The sequence below is a fragment of the Ziziphus jujuba genome, chromosome 4 (assembly GCF_031755915.1).
Source record: "Ziziphus jujuba cultivar Dongzao chromosome 4, ASM3175591v1".
In the NCBI taxonomy this organism is placed as follows: Eukaryota; Viridiplantae; Streptophyta; class Magnoliopsida; order Rosales; family Rhamnaceae; genus Ziziphus; species Ziziphus jujuba.
In genome coordinates, this window is record NC_083382.1 from 11,735,357 (window position 1) to 11,756,791 (window position 21,435).

General features: G+C 33.4%; 3 protein-coding genes across 3 annotated transcripts; all 3 read left to right on the forward strand.

Moving 5' to 3' along the window:
• Positions 1 to 262: 262 nt before the first annotated feature.
• LOC125422048 (receptor-like protein 7) lies at positions 263 to 1,282 on the forward strand. The gene has a single exon (XM_060816744.1). It carries the CDS (start codon positions 263 to 265, stop codon positions 1,280 to 1,282), a length of 1,020 nt encoding a protein of 339 aa, XP_060672727.1.
• Positions 1,283 to 1,978: 696 nt separating this feature from the next.
• Positions 1,979 to 14,071, forward strand: LOC132803536 (receptor-like protein 7). The gene is made up of 5 exons (XM_060816745.1): positions 1,979 to 2,460; positions 2,565 to 2,629; positions 2,905 to 3,200; positions 3,599 to 3,694; positions 13,754 to 14,071. The coding sequence occupies exons 1-5, from the start codon at positions 1,979 to 1,981 to the stop codon at positions 14,069 to 14,071; spliced, it is 1,257 nt and encodes a 418-aa protein (XP_060672728.1).
• A 4,272-nt stretch (positions 14,072 to 18,343) lies between these two features.
• On the forward strand, positions 18,344 to 21,057 carry LOC132803537 (receptor-like protein 7). The gene is made up of 2 exons (XM_060816747.1): positions 18,344 to 18,827; positions 18,998 to 21,057. The coding sequence occupies exons 1-2, from the start codon at positions 18,344 to 18,346 to the stop codon at positions 21,055 to 21,057; spliced, it is 2,544 nt and encodes an 847-aa protein (XP_060672730.1).
• Positions 21,058 to 21,435: the final 378 nt, after the last annotated feature.

Sequence of the window (21,435 nt, forward strand, 5' to 3'; positions counted from 1 at the left end):
CATATGTTTTTCCCTTTAAATTTTTTATATTAACAAATGACACTGTACAAGCATCTGTTTCAATTTTGTTTGTTTTTTTTTTTTATATTTCGGTCCAGTATTTATTGCAAAACCGTGTTTTATTTTTATTATTATTATTATGGGTTGGCCATCTTTTCCAACTCCATTTTTGCCTATAAAACTGACCTCTATTTCCCTCCTCAGTCACTCCATCAATATCGAACATTAATTTCCTCTCCAAAAAGGGGAAAAAAAAAAATTCATGGACTTCCTACCACTGCGTCATCTTCTTCTTCTCATCATCACTTGCTTTCCTCCTTTTCTGCAGCCACTTTGTCATGATGATGACAGCATTGCCTTGTTGGAGTTCAAGAACAGCTTTAATATAGCCAAGTTTGCTTCTGCAAATCCTTTTGCGTATCCCAAAGTTTCATCCTGGAGACTAGAAGAGAATAGAGATTGCTGCTCATGGGACGGTGTGGAGTGTGATACTGACACCGGTCGTGTAGTTGCTCTAGACCTTAGCAGCAGTTTTCTTCGTGGTTCAATGAACTCCACCAGCACCCTCTTCAACCTTTCTCAACTTCAAAGGCTTAACTTTGCTGATAATAATTTCAACTTCTCCCAGATCCCTTCTGCAATGAATCATCTTTCAAGGTTAACATATCTCAACCTTTCTGCTTCATATTTTTATTGTCAAGTTCCATTTGAGATCTCACAACCATCTAATCTGTCTTTCCTCAATCTGTCTTGTAATGACTTGGTATTGAAGAGTCCTAATTTGAGTAGCTTGGTTAGAAATATAAGTAACCTGAAAGAACTTCATCTTAGCTATGTTGACATATCCTCCGGTGTGCCTAGCTTTTTGGCAAATTTCTCATCATTAACATCCTTACTTCTAGATGGTTGCAGCTTGCACGGTGAGTTCCCAAATGGAATTTTTCTACTTCCAAACCTACAAGTCCTTGATTTGCAGAACAACCCTCATCTTATGGGTTATCTACCTGAATTTCAATCTAACAGTTCTTTTGAGGTACTGCTACTTCACAACACAATTTTTTCCGGGAAAATACCCTCTTCCATCGAAAACCTTCATTTCCTGGTTCAGTTAGATTTTGGAGTATGTAGGCTTTCAGGGTTGGTTCCATCTTCGCTTGGTAAACTAACCAGGCTTACTTCTTTGGACCTTTCTGGAAAAATAATTTTGAGGGAAATGAATTCCCTTCTTTTCTTCAAAACCTCACCCAGCTCATCAAGTTATGGCTTGAAGAATGTCAGTTAACTGGTAAAATTCCAGTTTGGCTTGGAACACTAACCCAATTAACTGATATTGGACTTTATTCAAATAACTTGCATGGCCATATCCCATCATCCCTTGGCAAACTAACTAGGCTTACCGATTTGAACCGCGCAGCAAACAATTTTAAAGGTCAAATCCCTTCTTTTCTTCAAAATCTAACCCAACTCTCTGTGTTATGGATTGGTGACAATCAATTCACTGGTGAAATTCCATCTTGGTTGGAAATCTTTACCCTTTTAACTCATTTAAATCTTGGAATGAATAAACTGCATGGTCTTATCCCATCTTCCCTTGGTAGACTAACTAGCCTCACTTATTTGGACCTTCAAATGAACAATTTGAAAGGTCAAATCCCCTGTTTTCTTCGAAACCTCACAAACATTGAACTCCTTATCTTTGTTGCAATGAATTGAGCAGCACATTATACTTTGACATGTTTCTTGGCTTGAAAAAGCTAGATTCACTTCTTTTAGGGGGTAACAAGTTATCCAATTTGTTCAAACTAGCAAAATGAACGCAGCTGCTCCAAGGTTACGAAGTGTAGGCTTGCGTTCATGCAATTTAACCAAATTCGCTGATTTTTTAAGGTATCAAGATAGATTACGATCGTTGTACTTGAATGGAAACAAGATACATGGTCGAATACCCAAATGGATATGGAACATAAGCACCGAGACTATGGCCTATCTGGAAATTTCTGACAATTCCTTGACAGGATTTGAACAACCTCCAGTTTTTATTGCTTGGGTTCAATTGGTCATCTTAGATCTTACATACAACAGACTAGAAGGCCAATTATCAATTCCACCAGCATCCACCGAAGAGTACCAAATTTCGAACAACAAACTGAGTGGAGAAATTTCACCCTTCTTTTGCAATCTGAGTTCCCTTCGGTTGCTTGATTTGTCTAATAACCTGTTGACTGGTAAGCTTCCGCAGTGTTTTGAAAATTTCAGGAATACTTTACGGGTATTGAATATGAGTAACAACCAGTTTCATGGTAGCATTCCCCAAATGTGTGCAAATGGAAGCAATGTGAGAATGATTGATCTAAGCCACAATCAGTTCCAAGGACGTTTACCACAAATGTTGGCCAATTGTATGATGCTTCAAGTTCTCAATCTTGGGAATAATCGATTCAGTGATGTTTTCCCTTCATGGTTAGGGACTCTTCTGAACTTAAGGCAACTTATATTGCGATAAGGAAACATAATGGCAATCTAGTATTTTCTACTCTGCGCGTTTTTGATCTGTCCAATAACAGTTTTACAGGTAAATTGCCATCTGAGTTCTTCAAAAATTTGAATGCCATGAGAGTTAAAGACGCTGGCAATTCATCATATCTGTTTGCAAGCATCACGAATTTAGAAACAAGATTCCTTGAATATTACTTTGAAATTCCATACTCTATAACGATAACAAACAAAGGAATGTCATGCTTTATCAGGAGATCCAAAAAGTTTTTACTGACATTGACCTTTCAAGTAACAGATTTGAAGGATCAATTCCACACAGCATCGGAATCTTGTAAGGGCTTCATGTGCTCAATATTTCCAACAACATTTTCAATGGTAAAATCCCATCATCCTTGGGAAACATAACAGAGCTAGAATCACTTGATCTCTCTAACAACAAGCTTTCAGGACAGATCCCTCCACAACTTGCACAACTGACATTTCTTGAAGTCTTTGAGGTTTCTCATAACCATCTCACTGGACCTATACCCCAAATGAACCAACTTAGCACGTTTGATGTCGGTTCATACGAGGGGAACTTGGGATTATGCGGGAATCCATTGCCAAGAAAATGTGAAAGTTCAGTACCACCTTCAGGTTTAGAAGAAGAACAAATTTCAAAATCTACATTAGAGTTTCATTGGATGACAGTTGTGCCAGGATATGTGAGTGGACTAGTAATTGGAATGGTTATTGGGCAATTTTTTGCACCGCAGAAGCATGACTGTTTTGTGAAGACTTTTGGGCAGCGGAAACAAGGCAGAAGGAGGAAGAGGAATCCGTGGAGAAATTGAAGTTTAGGCAATCATATCATAATAATATTGAGTTTCTGTTGTTGTTGTTTTATTTTATTTTATTTTTTTAAAGATAATGTAACGAAATAATTGAAATTCTAGCTTAACAGCTAGTTTCCTTCCTTTCATAGTTCCGCAACCAGTGGTGAGAAAGGTTGTCAAATTGGTGTCTAACTAGCAGCCATTAAACATAGTTCTCCATTCTAAATCACCACTCCCTGCATCCTCTCCAATGACGTAGATGGTCTTTTTTGTAATTTTCTTTGTAGGATTCTTTAGGCGTTGTGACTGAAGTTGTTTTCTACTCAAGTAGTCAATGGTTGTTGTGTGGAAAATTTGAGCTCTGCCTCTTTGGTTCTGAAAGTGTAGTCAATACTTTTTTAATTTTATGTCAGATTAATGTCAGTATCACCTTCTTGTATGGTTCCAACAAATACTTTATGAAACTTGTATTCCACCCTTTTATTTATTTATTTTATGTTTTAAGTGATAGTAAGGGTAAGAAAGTAAATTTATCATATAATGCAAGGGGGTTTGTATTTTTGTATTTGGTTGGCCTGCAGGAATTCCTAGGTTGGTCAGCAAAATGTTTATATGGACAATATCTGACCCTGAAGATTTCAACCTTTTGCCTACAAATTAAATTAGAAATAACAAAATGCAACTGTCAGGTGAGATATATATGCATCGACCAAAATGTCATTTCTGAAAATTATCTATGATATTTAATTTTCAAGTAAGCATATACTGTTGTTCATTTATAAATTTGGTTATTCACATAAATCAAATTAACCACCTAGTAAATTAAAACCTACATTCTTATTGAGAATAAAACCTAAGGTGGTGCCATTAAAATTGAGAATAAAAAAGCTTGGGTTTTGCAATCATGGGGGAGTTTGGGTTAGTAAACGGAGTTGATAAGACTTTAAAAGACACTACTAGAATCGCGTTGATAACTGACGCAATAAATGCGTCGCACAAAATAAATAACGACGTATCGCACGGTGTCGCCTAACGTCTTGTCGCTAAATCTATAAGACAACTAGCGACGCATTATAAGAGTCGCCTATCTTTGACTTTTTAGCGACTCATATTTACTTTTAGCGACGCATTAATAGAGTCGCCTATTTAGCGACGCATTGACTATTTAGCGACGCATTATTAGGGTCACCTATTTAGCGACGCATTTTACTATTTAGCGACGCATTAGTAGAGTCGTCTATTTAGCGACGCATTAATAAAGTGACTATTTAGCGACGCATTAATAGAATCGCCTATTTAGCGACGCATTAATAGAGTTGACTATTTAGCGACGCATTAGTAGAATTGCCTATTTAGAGACGCATTAATAGAGTCGCCTATTTAACGACGGATCGACACTTTTAGCGACGCATTATTTCTTAATGCGTCGCCCCTTCTTTTTTTTTTTAATTTTTTTAAATTTTGTGAAAAGTGATTAAAATAGTAAAAATATAAAAATAATTAAAATACAAAAAAATGAAAACTAGCTTCATCCAAAATAAATAGAATACAAAAATTTTAAATAAATATTTTGTCATAACAAATTAATTATCAAATAAATTAAATATCATCTCATTGATATATTTTTACATAATTTGTAAGCTATTGTATTTTTCATAACAAATTTAATATTAATTAAACTTCCATGAATGCATATTCATTGAGATGGAAGTTGACCTCTTGTTGACGATATTACATCCTCATACTGCATATGGAAACATTAAAAAAGTTATTAGCACTTATGCAAAATAAATAAAATATTAATCATTATTAAATTTGTAATTTAGTATAAATGAAAATTTAAAAAATATTACCATTGTTCTTAAGATTTGACGAATCACATTTCTCCCCTCACAGTCATTACAAACATAGTCACTCTCACATTCATCCTCATTATCATTTTCATCGACACTTGGCAACTATATGACAAATGGATTGTGAGCCATCTTTGTATCTCCAAGAACATCTTCTTCAACAACCGTACGATGTTGTGGTGAAGTTAAAACAATAGACCATCTTGATTCAAGTTAATCTTCAACACAAAATACTTGTTGAACTTAGCAAAATAATGTCAAGCAATATCACAAACATAATTTCTAAAAAAGCAAGATTAATAAAACCCAATGAACCTAAGCTGCAGTTAAAATGAAAAAAAAAAAAAAAAAAACAACCCACCTCATGTTAAGAAAAAAGAAACTCACCTAAATGATGGAGATAAAGAAAGAAGAAAACCAAAAAATCACGAGGGCGACAAAGAGAAATCTAGCTTCTCGGCCGACGACAACGTAGGCAAATGAAAAATGAAACCTGGAATATCTCACTCTTCAAGTCTCTCTTAGATTGCTTCCAAATCTAATATCGATTAGGTGGTGTACTTGATGTAATTTTAAAAAAGAAAAAATGGATTTAAAGGAGCGCGTAAAAATTTAAAAACGCGCCAAAAATTTTCAAAAAATGGCAAGAACGCGCCTTTTCTCCCAATTGCATTTTTTTTCTTTGATTAATATTTTTATTTTTCAACTACAAATAAAAACTGAAAATATTTCTTAAAAATGCGAAGCAAAATATCGAAGATTGCTGTTTATTTTTCTGTTTTTCAAGTACACCTTTATTCTTTATAAAATTTGCATGTCTTTCAAAATTTTGTTTTTGTTAATTGAGAGAATAGGCGACGTATTCTCTTCAAGAAGGATTGCCTGTGGTGTCGTGATTTCTTGAGAGTGTAGGAGGTCTTGGGTTCAATTATTGTTATGGTCCTATTTTGATTTTATTTTTTTTAAATGTTTAAACAAAAAAATTGAAAAAAAAAAAAGGAACAGGCGACGCATTTGTTGAGGAATGCGTCGCCTGTTCTTGTATTTTGCGACGCATTATTTCAATAATGCGTTACCTAACACTATATTAGCCAATTTTTGCTATAATAGTACATATAAGTGATTTGGCCTAGTGGTGTGGTGATTTCCTGAGAGTGTATGAGGTCCTGGGTTCAATTCTTGTTATGGTCCTATTTTGATTTTATTTTTTTTAAATGTTTAAACAAAAAAATTGAAAAAAAACAAAGAACAGGCGACGCATTTGTTGAGGAATGCGTCGCCTATTCTTGTATTTGGCGACGCATTGTTTCAATAATGCGTCGCCTAACACTATATTAGCCAATGTTTGCTGTATTAGTACAAATAAGTGATTTGGCCTAGTGGTGTGGTGATTTCCTGAGAGTGTATGAGGTCTTGGGTTCAATTCTTGTTACGGTTCGATTTTGATTTTATTTTTTTTAAATGTTTAAACAAAAAAATTGAAAAAAAAAAAAGAACAAGCGATGCATTTGTTGAGGAATACGTCGCCCGTTCTTGTATTTGGCGACGCATTGATTCAATAATGCGTCGCCTAACACTATATTAGCCAATGTTTGCTATATTAGTACATATAAGTGATTTGGCCTAGTGGTGTGGTGATTTCCTGAGAGTGTATGAGGTTCAGGGTTCAATTCTTGTTATGGTCCTATTTTGATTTTATTTTTTTTAAATGTTTAAACAAAAAAATTGAAAAAAAAAAAAAAGAACAGTCGACGCATTTGTTGAGGAATACGTCGCCTGTTCTTCTATTTGGCGACGCATTGTTTCAATAATGCATTGCCTAACACTATATTAGCCAATGTTTGCTGTATTAGTACAAATAAGTGATTTGGCCTAGTGGTGTGGTGATTTCCTGAGAGTGTATGAGGTCTTGGGTTCAATTCTTGTTATCGTTCGATTTTGATTTTATTTTTTTTAAATGTTTAAACAAAAAAATTGAAAAAAAAAAAAGAACAGGCGATGCATTTGTTGAGGAATACGTCGCCCGTTCTTGTATTTGGCGACGCATTGATTCAATAATGCGTCGCCTAACACTATATTAGCCAATGTTTGCTGTATTAGTACATATAAGTGATTTGGCCTAGTGGTTTGGTGATTTCCTGAGAGTGTATGAGGTCTTGGGTTCAATTCTTGTTATGGTTCGATTTTGATTTTATTTTTTTTAAATGTTTAAACAAAAAAATTGAAAACAAAAAAAGAACAGTCGACGCATTTGTTGAGGAATACGTCGCCTGTTCTTGTATTTGGCGACGCATTGTTTCAATAATGCATCGCCTAACACTATATTAGCCAATGTTTGCTGTATTAGTACAAATAAGTGATTTGGCCTAGTGGTGTGGTGATTTCCTGAGAGTGTATGAGGTCCTGGATTCAATTCTTGTTATGGTCCGATTTTGATTTTATTTTTTTTAAATGTTTAAACAAAAAAATTGAAAAAAAGAAAAGAGCAGGCGACGCATTTGTTGAGGAATGCGTCGCCTGTTCTTGTATTTGGCGACGCATTGATTCAATAATGCGTCGCCTAACACTATATTAGCCAATGTTTACTATTATAGTACATATAAGTGATTTGGCCTAGTGGTGTGGTGATTTCCTTAGAGTGTATGAGGTCCTAGGTTCAATTTTTGTTATGGTACTATTTTGATTTTATTTTTTTTAAATGTTTAAACAAAAAAATTGAAAAAAAAAAGAACAGGCGACGCATTTGTTGAGGAATGCGTCGCCTGTTCTTGTATTTCGCTATTTTGATTTTATTTTTTTTAAATGTTTAAAGGTCCTGGGTTCAATTCTTTTTATGGTCCTATTTTGATTTTATTTTTTTTAAATGTTTAAACAAAAAAATTGAAAAAAAAAGAACAGGCGACGCATTTGTTGAGGAATGCGTCGCCTGTTCTTGTATTTCGCTATTTTGATTTTATTTTTTTTAAATGTTTAAACAAAAAAATTGAAAAAAAAAGAACAGGCGACGCATTTGTTGAGGAATGCGTCGCCTGTTCTTGTATTTGGCGACGCATTGATTCAATAATGCGTCGCCTAACACTATATTAGCCAATGTTTGCTGTATTAGTACATATAAGTGATTTGGCCTAGTGGTGTGGTGATTTCTTGAGAGTGTATGAGGTCCTGGGTTCAATTCTTGTTATGGTTCGATTTTGATTTTATTTTTTTTAAATGTTTAAACAAAAAAACTGAAAACAAAAAAAGAACAGGCGACGCATTTGTTGAGGAATACGTCGCCTGTTCTTGTATTTGGCGACGCATTATTTCAATAATGCGTCGCCTAACACTATATTAGCCAATGTTTGCTATATTAGTACATATAAGTGATTTGGTCTAGTGGTGTGGTGATTTCCTTAGAGTGTATGAGGTTCTGGGTTCAATTCTTATTATGGTCCTATTTTGATTTTATTTTTTTTAAATGTTTAAACAAAAAAATTGAAAAAAAAAAAAGAACAGGCGACGCATTCAACAAATGCGTCGCCTGTTCTTGTATTTGGCGACGCATTGATTCAATAATGCGTCGCCTAACACTATATTGGCCAATGTTTGCTGTATTAGTACATATAAGTGATTTGGCCTAGTGGTGTGGTGATTTCCTGAGAGTGTATGAGGTCCTGGGTTCAATTCTTGTTATGTTTCTATTTTGATTTTATTTTTTTAAAATGTTTAAACAAAAAAATTGAAAAAAAAAAAAAGAACAGGCGACGCATTTGTTGAGGAATACGTTGCCTGTTTTTGTATTTGGCGACGCATTGTTTCAATAATGCGTCGCCTAACATTCTATTAGCCAATTTTTGCTGTATTAGTAGATATAAGTGATTTGGCCTAGTGGTGTGGTGATTTTCCAAGAATGTATGAGGTCCTGTGTTCAAATCTTGTTATGGTCCGATTTTGATTTTATTTTTTTTAAATGTTTAAACAAAAAAATTGAAAAAAAAAAAAGAACACGTGACGCATTCCTCAACAAATGCGTCGCCTGTTCTTGTATTTGGCGACGCATTGTTTCAATAATGCGTCGCCTAACACTCTATTAGCCAATTTTTGCTGTATTAGTACATATAAGTGATTTGGCCTAGTGGTGTGGTGATTTCCCGAGAATGTATGAGGTCCTGTGTTCAACTCTTGTTATGGTCCGATTTTGATTTTATTTTTTTTAAATGTTTAAACAAAAAAATTGAAAAAAAAAAAAAGAACAGGCGACGCATTCCTCAAGAAATGCGTCTGTTCTTGTATTTGGCGACGCATTGATTCAATAATGCGTCACCTAACACTATATTAGCAAATGTTTGCTGTATTAGTACATATAAGTGATTTGGCCTAGTGGTGTGGTGATTTCTTGAGAGTGTAGGAGGTCTTGGGTTCAATTCTTGTTATGGTTCTATTTTGATTTTATTTTTTTTTAAAAGTTTAAACAAAAAAATTGAAAAAAAAAAAAAGGAACAGGCGACGCATTTGTTGAGGAATGCGTCGCCTATTCTTGTATTTGGCGACGCATTATTTCAATAATGCGTCGCCTAACACTCTATTAGCCAATTTTTGCTGTATAAATATATATAAGTGATTTGGCCTAGTGGTGTGGTGATTTTCTGAGAATGTATGAGGTCCGGTGTTCAAATCTTGTTATGGTCCGATTTTGATTTTATTTTTTTTAAATGTTTAAACAAAAAAATTGAAAAAAAAAAAAAGAACAGGCGACGCATTCCTCAACAAATGCGTTGTTCTTGTATTTGGCGACGCATTGTTTCAATAATGCGTCGCCTAACACTCTATTAGCCAATTTTTGCTGTATTAGTACATATAAGTGATTTGGCCTAGTGGTGTGGTGATTTCCCGAGAATGTATGAGGTCCTGTGTTCAACTCTTGTTACGCATTTGTTGAGGAATGCGTCGCCTGTTCTTGTATTTGGCGACGCATTGTTTCAATAATGTGTCGCCTAATACTATATTAGCCAATTTTTGCTGTATTAGTACATATAAGTGATTTGGCCTAGTGGTGTGGTGATTTCTTGAGAGTGTAGGAGGTTCTGGGTTCAATTCTTGTTATGGTTCTATTTTGATTTTTTTTTTAAATGTTTAAACAAAAAAATTGAAAAAAAAAAAAGAACAGGCGACGCACAATCTTATTGGTGTGTCGCCTGTTAACTATATATATATATATATATATAAACCTCAGTTTTGGTGCACTAATATTTTTATTGATTGTTATTATTAAAATAAAATTATATTGATTAAAAGATCTAAAAAAAATTAAGTGAAAAGAGAACAGGCGACGCACAATCTTACTAGTGGGTCGCCTGTTACACGTATAACAAAAAAGAAAAAAAAAATCAACCTCAGTTATGTTGCTCTAATATCTTTATGGGTTATTTATTGTTAAATTAAGATTAATTAAAAGAACTAAAAAAAAAAAGTGGAGCAGAGAACAGGCGACGCACAATCTATATAGTACGTCGTATATTTATTGAATTTTTACTGACGCATTAACTTCAGAGTCGCAGTTTTGTTTTTTCAGACGTGTTTGTTTCGTAGCGTCGCTAAATAAGTGTCGCTAGATATCAATTTTCGCGTAGTGAGAGACAGAATATGAATGAATGATATAACATGAATAAGATGTTAATATTTAAATGGTGAAACAGGTTAGATATAGAATTTTAATATTTAAATGGTGGAACAGGGATGGATACAGAACACCCATTAACGGACATGCTGGGAGGCATATGCTTGTAATCCTTTTTTTTCTTTTATTTTGGGCGTCATGCATAACCTATTTACAAAAAAGAAAAAAAAAAAAAAACAGAATCTGATAAATATTATGAAATAAAGGAATCTTAATTTAGAAATATATTCCATTCAAAATGTGGAAACCAATTGCATAGACGTCCAAAAACTGAAAACAAATAAATAAATAAATAAAGAAAAAAAGAAAATAAAAAAAAAGTTTTTTTTATCATTTATAATATTTTTTCCTCTTCAATGGTGTCTCAAACCCAAATATAATAATTTACAATAAGAATATCTCTAATAATCGTGTTTATTGCTAGATTTTTTTTTGTTACAGCAAAAAAATAGACAATTACTTGAAAAGAACCTTTTAAATGGATATGTTTAAACACTTTGTTAAGCTAATGTTGCAAAAATTAAGATGATTCTCTATTTTTGAAGAGTTTGTCAAATACTGTAAAGTTTTTTTAAAAGTATAATTTTCTTTAAAAAAATTTTTTATTAAAAAGGAAAAAAATTTGATATAATATTTATAATTAACTAATAGTCGTACATAATCTTCTGTATGTATATCACTCCAATAGGTCTATCTAAACATAGTTGATTTGCCAAAAATATATATATTATTAAGATTACTCTCTACTTTTGGAGGGCTTATCAAACATCGAAAAGTTTATTTAAAAGTATAATTTTTCTTAAAAAATATTTTTTTAAAAGAAAAAACTTAATATTATATTTATAATTAATTAATAACCATAAATAATTTTCTATACATTACCATTAGATAACAATTTTAAAATTGACTATATAATTATACTACTTAGACTTACACGATGTTAATTTCTATGCCACATGGATAATAATCAATATTCACTATTGAAAATGCTTTAAAAATTTTTATTTGCAATCCATATTTACATTTCAATTTTCACTTTTCTTTGTAAGATTGAGAAAGTATTTTATGTCACATGTATAAATTGTAAAGTAAAGTGTTGTCCGTTCCAATTATATATTATAAGATAAAGCATCTTTAATGCTGAGCCTTTTTTAATTTAACCAAATCAAAAAGGATTGATTTCATATACTTTTTAAATTTTAGATATGATTTTAAATTTTAATTTTTAAAACAATACAAAACTTAATATAAATGTGATTTTAAATTTCAATTTTTAAAATAATACAATATTTAATATAGATAAGATTTTAAATTTTAACTTTTCAAAATTTAATATAGATATGATTTTAAATTTCAAATTTTAAAATGATACAAAACCTAATAAATGTTAAAAGAGGATTAACTATATAAATACAACATGTATACACACACGTGTAAAATTCAACGTCAGAATTTTATTTATTTATTTATTATTATTATTATTTATCTTTGAGATTCCATTAAAAGATTTAAAATTCAATACTTGTGTACTAAGGTCTAAGATGTGGTGATACACAAAGCCAATCAGATAATGCCACGTATCAATTAATAAAACATCCACGTTTAAAATGTAAATCAGTATGGCTGAAAAATTAAACGCCGTTTCAATTTTTCCTTTTCTTTTTCTTTTTTATTTATTTTTTGGTTTGGTTTTATTCAGACCTCTTTTCTCAGATCACGAACCAAGCAAACCAGATCTAAATCGGATAGGAGTAAAATTCAAAATCTAGCAAGCTAATTCATTAAAGTGCATTTTCAACGACGCAGCAAAGATTTTTTTTTTTTTTTCCCTTCATTTTGCATAACATTTTATTTTATCTTTTGTTCTTTGCTGCATATTATCTAAAGAACTTAGAAATCACTGTGACAGCCACCACTCAAGATCCAAGGATCAAGTCAAAGATCAAAATAAAGCAGCAAAGATAATGAAAAACCAGAGCTAGCATATAAACTAAAATAGCATACCAGAAACTAATATAAAAATATATATATTTATCGTGATTCGGTTATTGGCAACCTATATCCATGGGTCCGCAAAGGAGAGAGTTTAGAATTAATTGATAAAGAGAAGAATACAAGCATTTCACACACCCACTGTCCTTCACAGCAAGAGCAGAAAAGTTTCGTTCTATTTCGAAAACCTTCAAACAATGCTCTGTTTTTGTTCAACCCGAAGGGCACCACTCCCACCGTTCACATATATGGATCCCAGTTTATATTTTCTATATAAAGCAATCTCACGTGAGAAACAAGAGAAGGCATATAATGGTTACACATCTCTGATTGAATTAAATGCCATATCAGCTCATACTTGTCAAAGTAAGCGTCCCAAAGGCTATGTAAGTGTGGGACGTCCCGCTGCTATATGTATGTATTGGCATAAAATTTCCTGTTCAATTGGCGGCCAATACGTTGTTAGTTCTGTTTCCATCTGAATCTGCATTACAAATTGTACAACTCGAAATAAGAAAAATGTTCCAAAACAAAAGATGATTTAATATTAGCAAATGAAGCCGTACATGCCTCTCTTTCATTTTTGTTTTGTTTTGTTTTTTTGTTTTTTGTTTAGTATTTCACAGTCCAACATTATCTGCTAGTCAAACACGTCTGTTTCTCCATGGCTTGGCCATCTTTCCCGACTTCCATTGTTGTCTATAATAATGATCCCTTTTCCCTCCTTAGTCCCACCATCAATATCAAATACTAGTTTCCTCAAAAAGACAAAACATGGCATTCCTACCACTGTTTATTGTTGTCAATAAAAATGATCCCTTTCCCTCCTTAGTCCACCATCAATATCAAACACTAATTTCCTCAAAAGACAAAACATGGCATTCCTACCACTGCTTCATCATCTTCTTATCATCATCACATGCTTTGCTTATTTTGTGCAGCCACTTTGCCATAATGATGACAGCATTGCCTTGTTAGAGTTCAAGAACAGCTTTATTATAGACAAGTTGCTTCTAGAAATCCTTTTGCATATCCCAGAGTTTAATCCTGGAGAAGAGAATAGAGATTGCTGCTCATGGGATGGTGTAGCGTGCGATACTTACACCGGTTGTGTCGTTGCGCTAGACCTCAGCAGCAGTTTCCTTCATGGTTCTATAAACTCCACCAGCACCTTCTTCAACTTCAAAGGCTTAACCTTGCTTATAATGATTTCGACTTCTCTCAAATCCCTTCTGCAATGGGTCATCTTTCAAGGTTGACATATCTCAACCTTTCTCATTCACCTTTTTATGGTCAAGTTCCATTTGAGATCTCACGACTCTCAAATCTGTCTTTCCTCGCTTTGTCTTACAATGATTTGGTATTGAAGAGTCCAAATTTGAGTAGCTTGTTAGAAATATAAGGAATCTGAAGCAACTTCATCTTAATTACGTTGACATATCCTCCACAGTGCCCAATTTTTTGTCAAATTTCTCATCATTAACATCCTTACTTCTAAGGGATTGCGAATTGCAAGGTAAGTTTCCGAATGTTAGAACATTAGAGATTTCCCTAAAACAAACCATTCGTGAACCTCATCTCCCTCTTAGCAGATTAGAGATTTCGAGGATAACTTGAAACAATTTCACAATATAGAAGAACAATCTTACGCCACTGAAAGCCAATTTTGTAACTACACATATTCTAATGAATTTTCATAAAACAAAATCCTAATTACAAACAATATTTCAACATTTAGGGTTTACCGTTGGTTTTCTAGATTTCCTGGTGGCGTCCGTTCGTGAGGTGTTTCCGGTGTCCAGCCAAAAGTTTTCTATAGTGGTAGGTGGTGGCTGTGGTTTTAGTGATCAATGTTGCATTGGGTTTGGTGTCCGTTGGTGTGGTTATTCGGGTGTAAGGTTCTAGATTTTTTCACACCAGTGTCAATGGGTTTTAAGAGGTGCTTCCTCGCATTCGTTTTTTGCGTTTTGGCAGGCCATCTTTCTGCTTGCTGGTTCATTTTTTTTTTTTCAGTGTGTTGTGCTTTGTTCGACAGTGGATCCTCAACTTTCTTCGCCACCGCCGTCTTCTTGGCTTCATTTTCTCTTCGACAGCCTTTCTTTGGGTGGGTCTTAAATTTCATTTTTGTACAATTGAAACAATAAAGTGAAAAGAGTAGAGTGTGAGTTTTGTTCGGAAAGACCCATTTTAGAGCGAAATTTTTATAATTTCATCAAACTTTGGTTTGTTTTTGAGTTTCGCTGCGTCTAAAGAATGTAAAACAACTTGTGAGATTGTAGAGAGAGAGAAAGGGAAGATAAAATACTTTTCAAACCCCAAGAATTTAAAAGAAAATTGAACATACATTGGACAGCTGAGGATGACAAAAATAAAAAATTTACAATTGGGAAGACATATGCCTTTTTGTCGCCCATGAAAGAGGCACAAATCCTAATTCCCCGTATTGCATATGGATGGATTATTTATTGGGCAAATTGTGATTTTAAGAAGTGTAAGCTGTTTGCCATGAGTTTTAGGAAAACAAGAATTCAAGAAGAAGAAAGGGATGAATGAGGCTTAGGAAATGATGTCAACCAATCACGTAACAAACAATCCAGTTCGTGTTTTATAGTTTTCCTAAGATTAATTTATTTTTTTTTTTGTGTAGATCAAGTGGGTTAAGATGGGCGTTGGGCTTTAAAATTCAAATTTGGACCAACTTTTGGATTTTGAAAACAAAAACGTTAAGCTACGGCCCATATTATGCTGCTGAAGGTTGGACTTTCCGGCCTTCAGTTTGTTTTAGACTTGTTTTGAATTCTTAAATAATTTTCTTTTGTTTAATTGTTATTATATTTTGGTTGAAAAACTATGATTAAAATATTACCATGGGCATTCAGATATTACTTTGAAGGTTTGCTAACTTTTCATACGGAAACAAGAGTAACTTATTTCAAAATTTCATATATATCTTAAATATTTTACTGGATAATATATTTTACATAGACTTTACAAACCAAATCGAGGGCATAATTCAACATATCAATATGTAATCCTCAATAACTTTCAGACTTCATAATGTGAATCATCAATAAATTTTTTTCTAAAAAGTAAGAATTTATGCACATCTAGCGGCCAAATTTATTTCGTTATTATTTTTTGGTTGAGTTTACATGGAACTGTTGGTGCTTTACATATGTATATAAATATATTCATTTTAGTGCTTGATGGAGACAAAATATATATATATATATATATACACAGATTAGTTCAAACAATATATATGTGGGGCATTAAAAGTATTGGCCAAGCCTTTAGTTTTTCTTCTTTACAATATTTTCTTAATGTCAAACCATACAGGCTATAGTATGACAATTACCAATCTTTTGCGGATCTTTTTTCCTTTAATTATCTTATTTGTTATATATATAATCTAGAAATATCTATTTAATTAGCTCAAGTTTCATGTCAAATAGCCAAGTTGACGTTGATCATGGGTGATATCTCCTAGATTCTGAATTTAACATCTAAGTATTGAAATCCCCGTTTCCAAATTTATCCCCCCCCCCCCCCAAAAAAAAAAAAAAAAAAAACTTGTGGCGTCAAATAGTGCTGAAACATGGAATTAGAGAGAAAAAGCCTAAGTTAAAAAATATAAATGTGGTAATTTGATCGATGCAAGAATGAATCTTCCAACAATATCTATTTGTTGTGATAAAAGTATTGGCCAGGCTATAGCCTTTAATCTTTCTTTTTCTTTACAATATTTTCTTAATGACAAGCCATATCGATTATATTATGACAATTACCATACTTTTTTCGATCATTTTTTTTAATTATCTTATTTGTTACTATAATTTTGAAGTATTTATTTTAATAATTTGCTCAAGTTTCATGTTAGATTACCCAATTGGCAATGACAATTGGTAATAACCGTTTCGGTTGTGAATTCAAAATATGGTGTGGAAATCTTCCCTCCCCAATTTGTCAAAAACATAAAAAAATAAAAAATAAAAAGTTTTATGTGGCCTTCAATGGTGTTGAAGCATGGAATCAGAGAGAAAATGCGTAAGTTTAAAAATATGATTATTTTGAATTCAAGTGATAAAATTTTTCAGATTGACTTCCAATGTTGTAATTTAATCGATATATACAAGAATGACTTTTCCAACAATATATATTTTGGGTAGTAAAAGTATGGGTCAAACCTTTTATTTTATTTTATTTTTTTAACAATTGTTTTCTTAATGCTAAACCATGTAGACAATAGTATGACAATTACCATGTTTCTTAAGATCTTTTTCCTTGAATTATTTTATTAGTTATTATAATCTAAAAGTATCTACTTTAATTAGCTCAAGTTTCAGAATTCAATTGATAATGATCACAGATAAACCCTAAGTACTAGATTAAAATTTGGTGTTGAATTTTCTCCCTTCCCAATTTATTAAAAAAGAAAAAAAAAAGAAAAAGAAAAAAAAAAAGATTTCATGTGGCCTCCAATAATGATAGAGCAAGGAATTAAAGAAAAAAAAAAACCTAAATTTAAAGATATCATCCATCTAAATTTGATTGATAAAGTTTTTAAGATGACTTCCAATGTTGTAATTGATCGATGCAAGAATGTGGCTTAATTTTTATTATTACAATATTTGGAAACAAGGATGATAAATGATTTTTTTCTTAGAAATAAGTCCTATTGGGAAAAAGAGTTTAGTTCAATTGGCCAACAACTTGTAAGTTCTGTTTCCATCTATTTCTACTAGCTATTTGAAATCTGCATACCAATTGTACAAATCTCAAAAAGAAAAACGCTCCTAAAATTTACTCAAACGTACAAAAGATCATTTATTAGTGTCGTGATTATATTTTTAAGTATGAAGACCCTATTTCAGAAAGAGCACCAATCATCTAGATAAGTGCTTAACAGAATATGTTTCTCCCTATAATATTTTTTATATATATTAACAGTATTTCACAGTCCAATATTAGATAATTATCTGCTAGTCCAAAACCGTGTTTTGCAATCTTTATTCTTATTTTTTACTTTTAATTAATGGATCGGCCATCTTTCCAACTCCATTATTGTCTATAAAACTGACATCCATTTCCCTCCCCATCCCACCATGAATATCAAACATTAATATCCTCAAAAAAAAAAAAAAAAAAAAATCATGGACTTCCTACCACTGCTTCATCTTATTCTCATCATCACCACTTGGGTTGCTTCTTTTGGGCAGCCACTTTGCCATAATGATGACAACGTTTCCTTGTTAGAGTTCAAGAAAAGCTTTAATTTAGACAAGTTTGCTTCTATAAATCCTTTTGCATATCCCAAAGTTTCATCTTGGAGACTAGAAGAGAATGGAGATTGCTGCTAATGGGATGGCGTGGGGTGCGATACTGACACCGGTCGTGTCGTTACTCTAGACCTCAGCAGTAGTTTCCTTCATGGTTCTATAAACTCCACCAGCACCCTCTTCAACCTTTCTCAACTTCAAAGGCTTAACCTTGCTGATAATGATTTTAACTTCTCTCATATCCCTTCTGCAATGGGTCATCTTTCAAGGTTAACATATCTCAATCTTTCTCATTCATCTTTTTATGGTCAAGTTCCATTTGAGATCTCAGGACTCTCAAATCTGTCTTTCCCTGATCTATCTTACAATGATTTGGAATTGAAGAGTCCAAATTTGAGTAGGTTGGTTAGAAATTTAATAAACCTGAAACAACTTCATCTTACTTATGTTGGCGTATCCTCCACAGTGCCTAGCTTTTTGGCAAATTTCTCTTCATTAACATCCTTACTTCTAAGTGATTGCGGATTGCAAGGTGAGTTCCCAAACGGAATTTTTCAACTTCCAAACCTACAAGTTCTTAATTTGAGGAACAACCCTCGTCTTTCAGGTTATCTACCTGAATTTCACTCTAATAGTTCTTTTGAGGTATTGCTACTTCACAACACAAGTTTTTCTAGAAAAATACCCTCTTCCATTGAAAACCTTCATTTCCTGCTTCAGTTAGATTTTGGAGCATGTAGGTTTTCTGGGTTGGTTCCATCTTCGCTCCGTAAACTAACCAGGCTTACTTCTTTGGACCTCTCAGGAAATAATTTTGAGGTAAATCAATTTCCTTCTTTTCTTCAAAACCTCACCCGCTCACCAAGTTACGTCTAAAAGAATGTCAGTTAACTGGTGAAATTCCAGGTTGGCTTGGAAAACTAACCCGATTAACTGATCTTGGACTTTATTCAAATAACTTGCATGGCCATATCCCATCATCCCTTGGCAAACTAACTAGGCTTACCGATTTGAACCTCGCAGCAAACAATTTTGAGGGTCAAATCCCTTCTTTTCTTCAAAACCTAACCCAACTCTCTGTGTTATGGATTGGTGACAATCAATTCACTGGTGAAATTCCATCTTGGTTGGAAACCTTTACCCTTTTAACTCATTTAAATCTTGGAATGAATAAACTGCATGGTCTTATCCCATCTTCCCTTGGTAGACTAACTAGCCTCACTTATTTGGACTTTCAAATGAACAATTTGAAGGGTCAAATCCCTTCTTTTATTCAAAACCTCACAAACGTTACATACCTTTCTCTTCAAGACAACGAATTGAGTGGCACACTGTACTTTGACATGTTTCTTGGCTTGAAAAATTTAGAGTCACTTTTATTAGGGCGTAACAAGTTATCCATACTTGTTCAAACTAGCAATATGAATGCAACTGTTCCAAGGTTCCGAAGTTTAGACTTGGCTTCATGCAATTTAACCGAATTCCCTTATTTTCTAAGGTATCAAGATAGATTAGAGTGGTTGGTTTTGCATGGAAACAAGATACATGGTCAAATACCTAAATGGATATGGAACCTGAGCATACAGACCATGGCCAATGTCGACGTTTCTGACAACTACTTGACAGGCTTTGAACAAACTCCAGTTTTCATCGCTTGGGTTCACTTGATCAGCTTAGATCATTCATGCAACAAACTAAAAGGCCAGTTACCAATTCCTCCACCATCCACCATTGAGTACCATGTCTCAAATAACAAACTGAGTGGACAAATTTCACCTTTCTTTTGCAATCTGAGTTCGCTACTAGTGCTTGATTTGTCAAATAACCAGTTGACTGGTAAGCTTCCAAAATGTTTGGAAAATTTCAGGAACACTTTACTGGTCTTGAATATGAGTAACAACCATTTTCGTGGTAGCATTCCCCAAATGTGTGCAAATGGAAGCAATGTGAGAATGATTGATCTAAGCCACAATCAGTTCCAAGGAAGTTTACCACAAATGTTGGCCAATTGTATGACGCTTGAAGTTCTCAATCTCGGGAATAACCGATTCAATGATGTTTTCCCTTCATGGTTGGGGACTCTTCCAAACTTAAGGCTACTTATACTGCGATCAAACAATCTTCATGGAGTGATTAGGGAACTTAGCTATCCTGGGTTTTTTAGTCTGCATGTTTTTGATCTCTCCAATAACAGTTTTGCAGGTAAATTGTCATCTGAATTCTTAAAAAATTTGGAGGCCATGAGATTTAAAGACCCTGCCAATTCATCGTATCTGGTGGCAAACTTCAGTTTTGATGTAAAGGCTGTAACATGGAGCAATGAATTTGCTTACTCAATAACCATAACAAACAAAGGAATGGTTATGCTTTATGAAAAGGTTCAAGAAGTTTTTGCAGTCATTGACCTTTCAAGTAACAGATTTGAAGGATCAATTCCAGAGAGTTTGGGGATTTTACAAGGGCTTCATGTGCTTAACCTTTCCAACAACATTCTCACTGGTAAAATCCCATCAACCTTGGGAAACATAACGGAGCTTGAATCACTTGATCTTTCCAACAACAAGCTCTCAGGACAGATCCCTCAGCAACTTGCACAATTGACATTTCTTAGTGTGTTTAAGGTTGCTCATAACCATCTCACTGGACCTATACCCCAACTGAACCAGCTTAGCACATTCGATGTCAGTTCGTATGAGGGGAACAATGGATTATGCGGAAATCCATTGCCAAAAAAGTGTGAAAGTTCAGTACCACCTTCAGGCTTTGAAGATGAACAAGATGCAGAGTCCGCATTGGAGTTTTATTGGATCACAATCGTGCCGGCATATGTTAGTGGACTAGTAATTGGAGTGGTTATTGGGCAGATATATGCAACCAAGAAGCATGATTGGTTTGTGAAGACCTTTGGCCAGTGGAAACAAAAACGCAGGAGGAGGAAGATGCAGAGGTTTCCATGGAGATATTGAAGCTCAGGCAATATGTCATAATAATTTGGAGTTTTCCGTAACTTGTATTTTATTTTATTATAATTATTTTTTAGCAAGAGTTGCTTAAAGTTATCTTATGGTTTTGTTTAGGCTATACCTCATAATGTTTTATATATATATATATATATACACACCAGTTGACTCCAAAGCATTTATTCATTTTCTTTTTGTCGTTGTCGGTTTTGTTTTCTTTTGATTTTTCCTTGTTTTTTTTTTTTTAATGGTAATAAATTGAACGGTGAAATTCTAAATAGAAGTCTAAGATGATAATTCTCGATTTTTTTTTTCTTTTTTGGGGTAGGGGGAGAAAAAAGAAAAAACCAATCGCTTCTTTGATTTGTTTTGCTTCTTTTTTTT

Excerpts from the sequence above, each read along its gene's own strand:
- LOC125422048 (XM_060816744.1), top strand. The coding sequence starts at position 263 with ATGGACTTCCTACCACTGCGTCATCTTCTTCTTCTCATCATCACTTGC.
- LOC132803536 (XM_060816745.1), top strand. The coding sequence starts at position 1,979 with ATGGCCTATCTGGAAATTTCTGACAATTCCTTGACAGGATTTGAACAA. Across the intron at positions 3,201-3,598 it reads TGACAGTTGTGCCAGGATAT|GATTCTTTAGGCGTTGTGAC; the intron begins GTGAGTGGACTA and ends TTTTCTTTGTAG. Across the intron at positions 3,695-13,753 it reads GCCTCTTTGGTTCTGAAAGT|CCACTTTGCCATAATGATGA; the intron begins GTAGTCAATACT and ends TATTTTGTGCAG.
- LOC132803537 (XM_060816747.1), top strand. The coding sequence starts at position 18,344 with ATGGGTCATCTTTCAAGGTTAACATATCTCAATCTTTCTCATTCATCT. Across the intron at positions 18,828-18,997 it reads TCAGTTAGATTTTGGAGCAT|GTTGGCTTGGAAAACTAACC; the intron begins GTAGGTTTTCTG and ends GTGAAATTCCAG.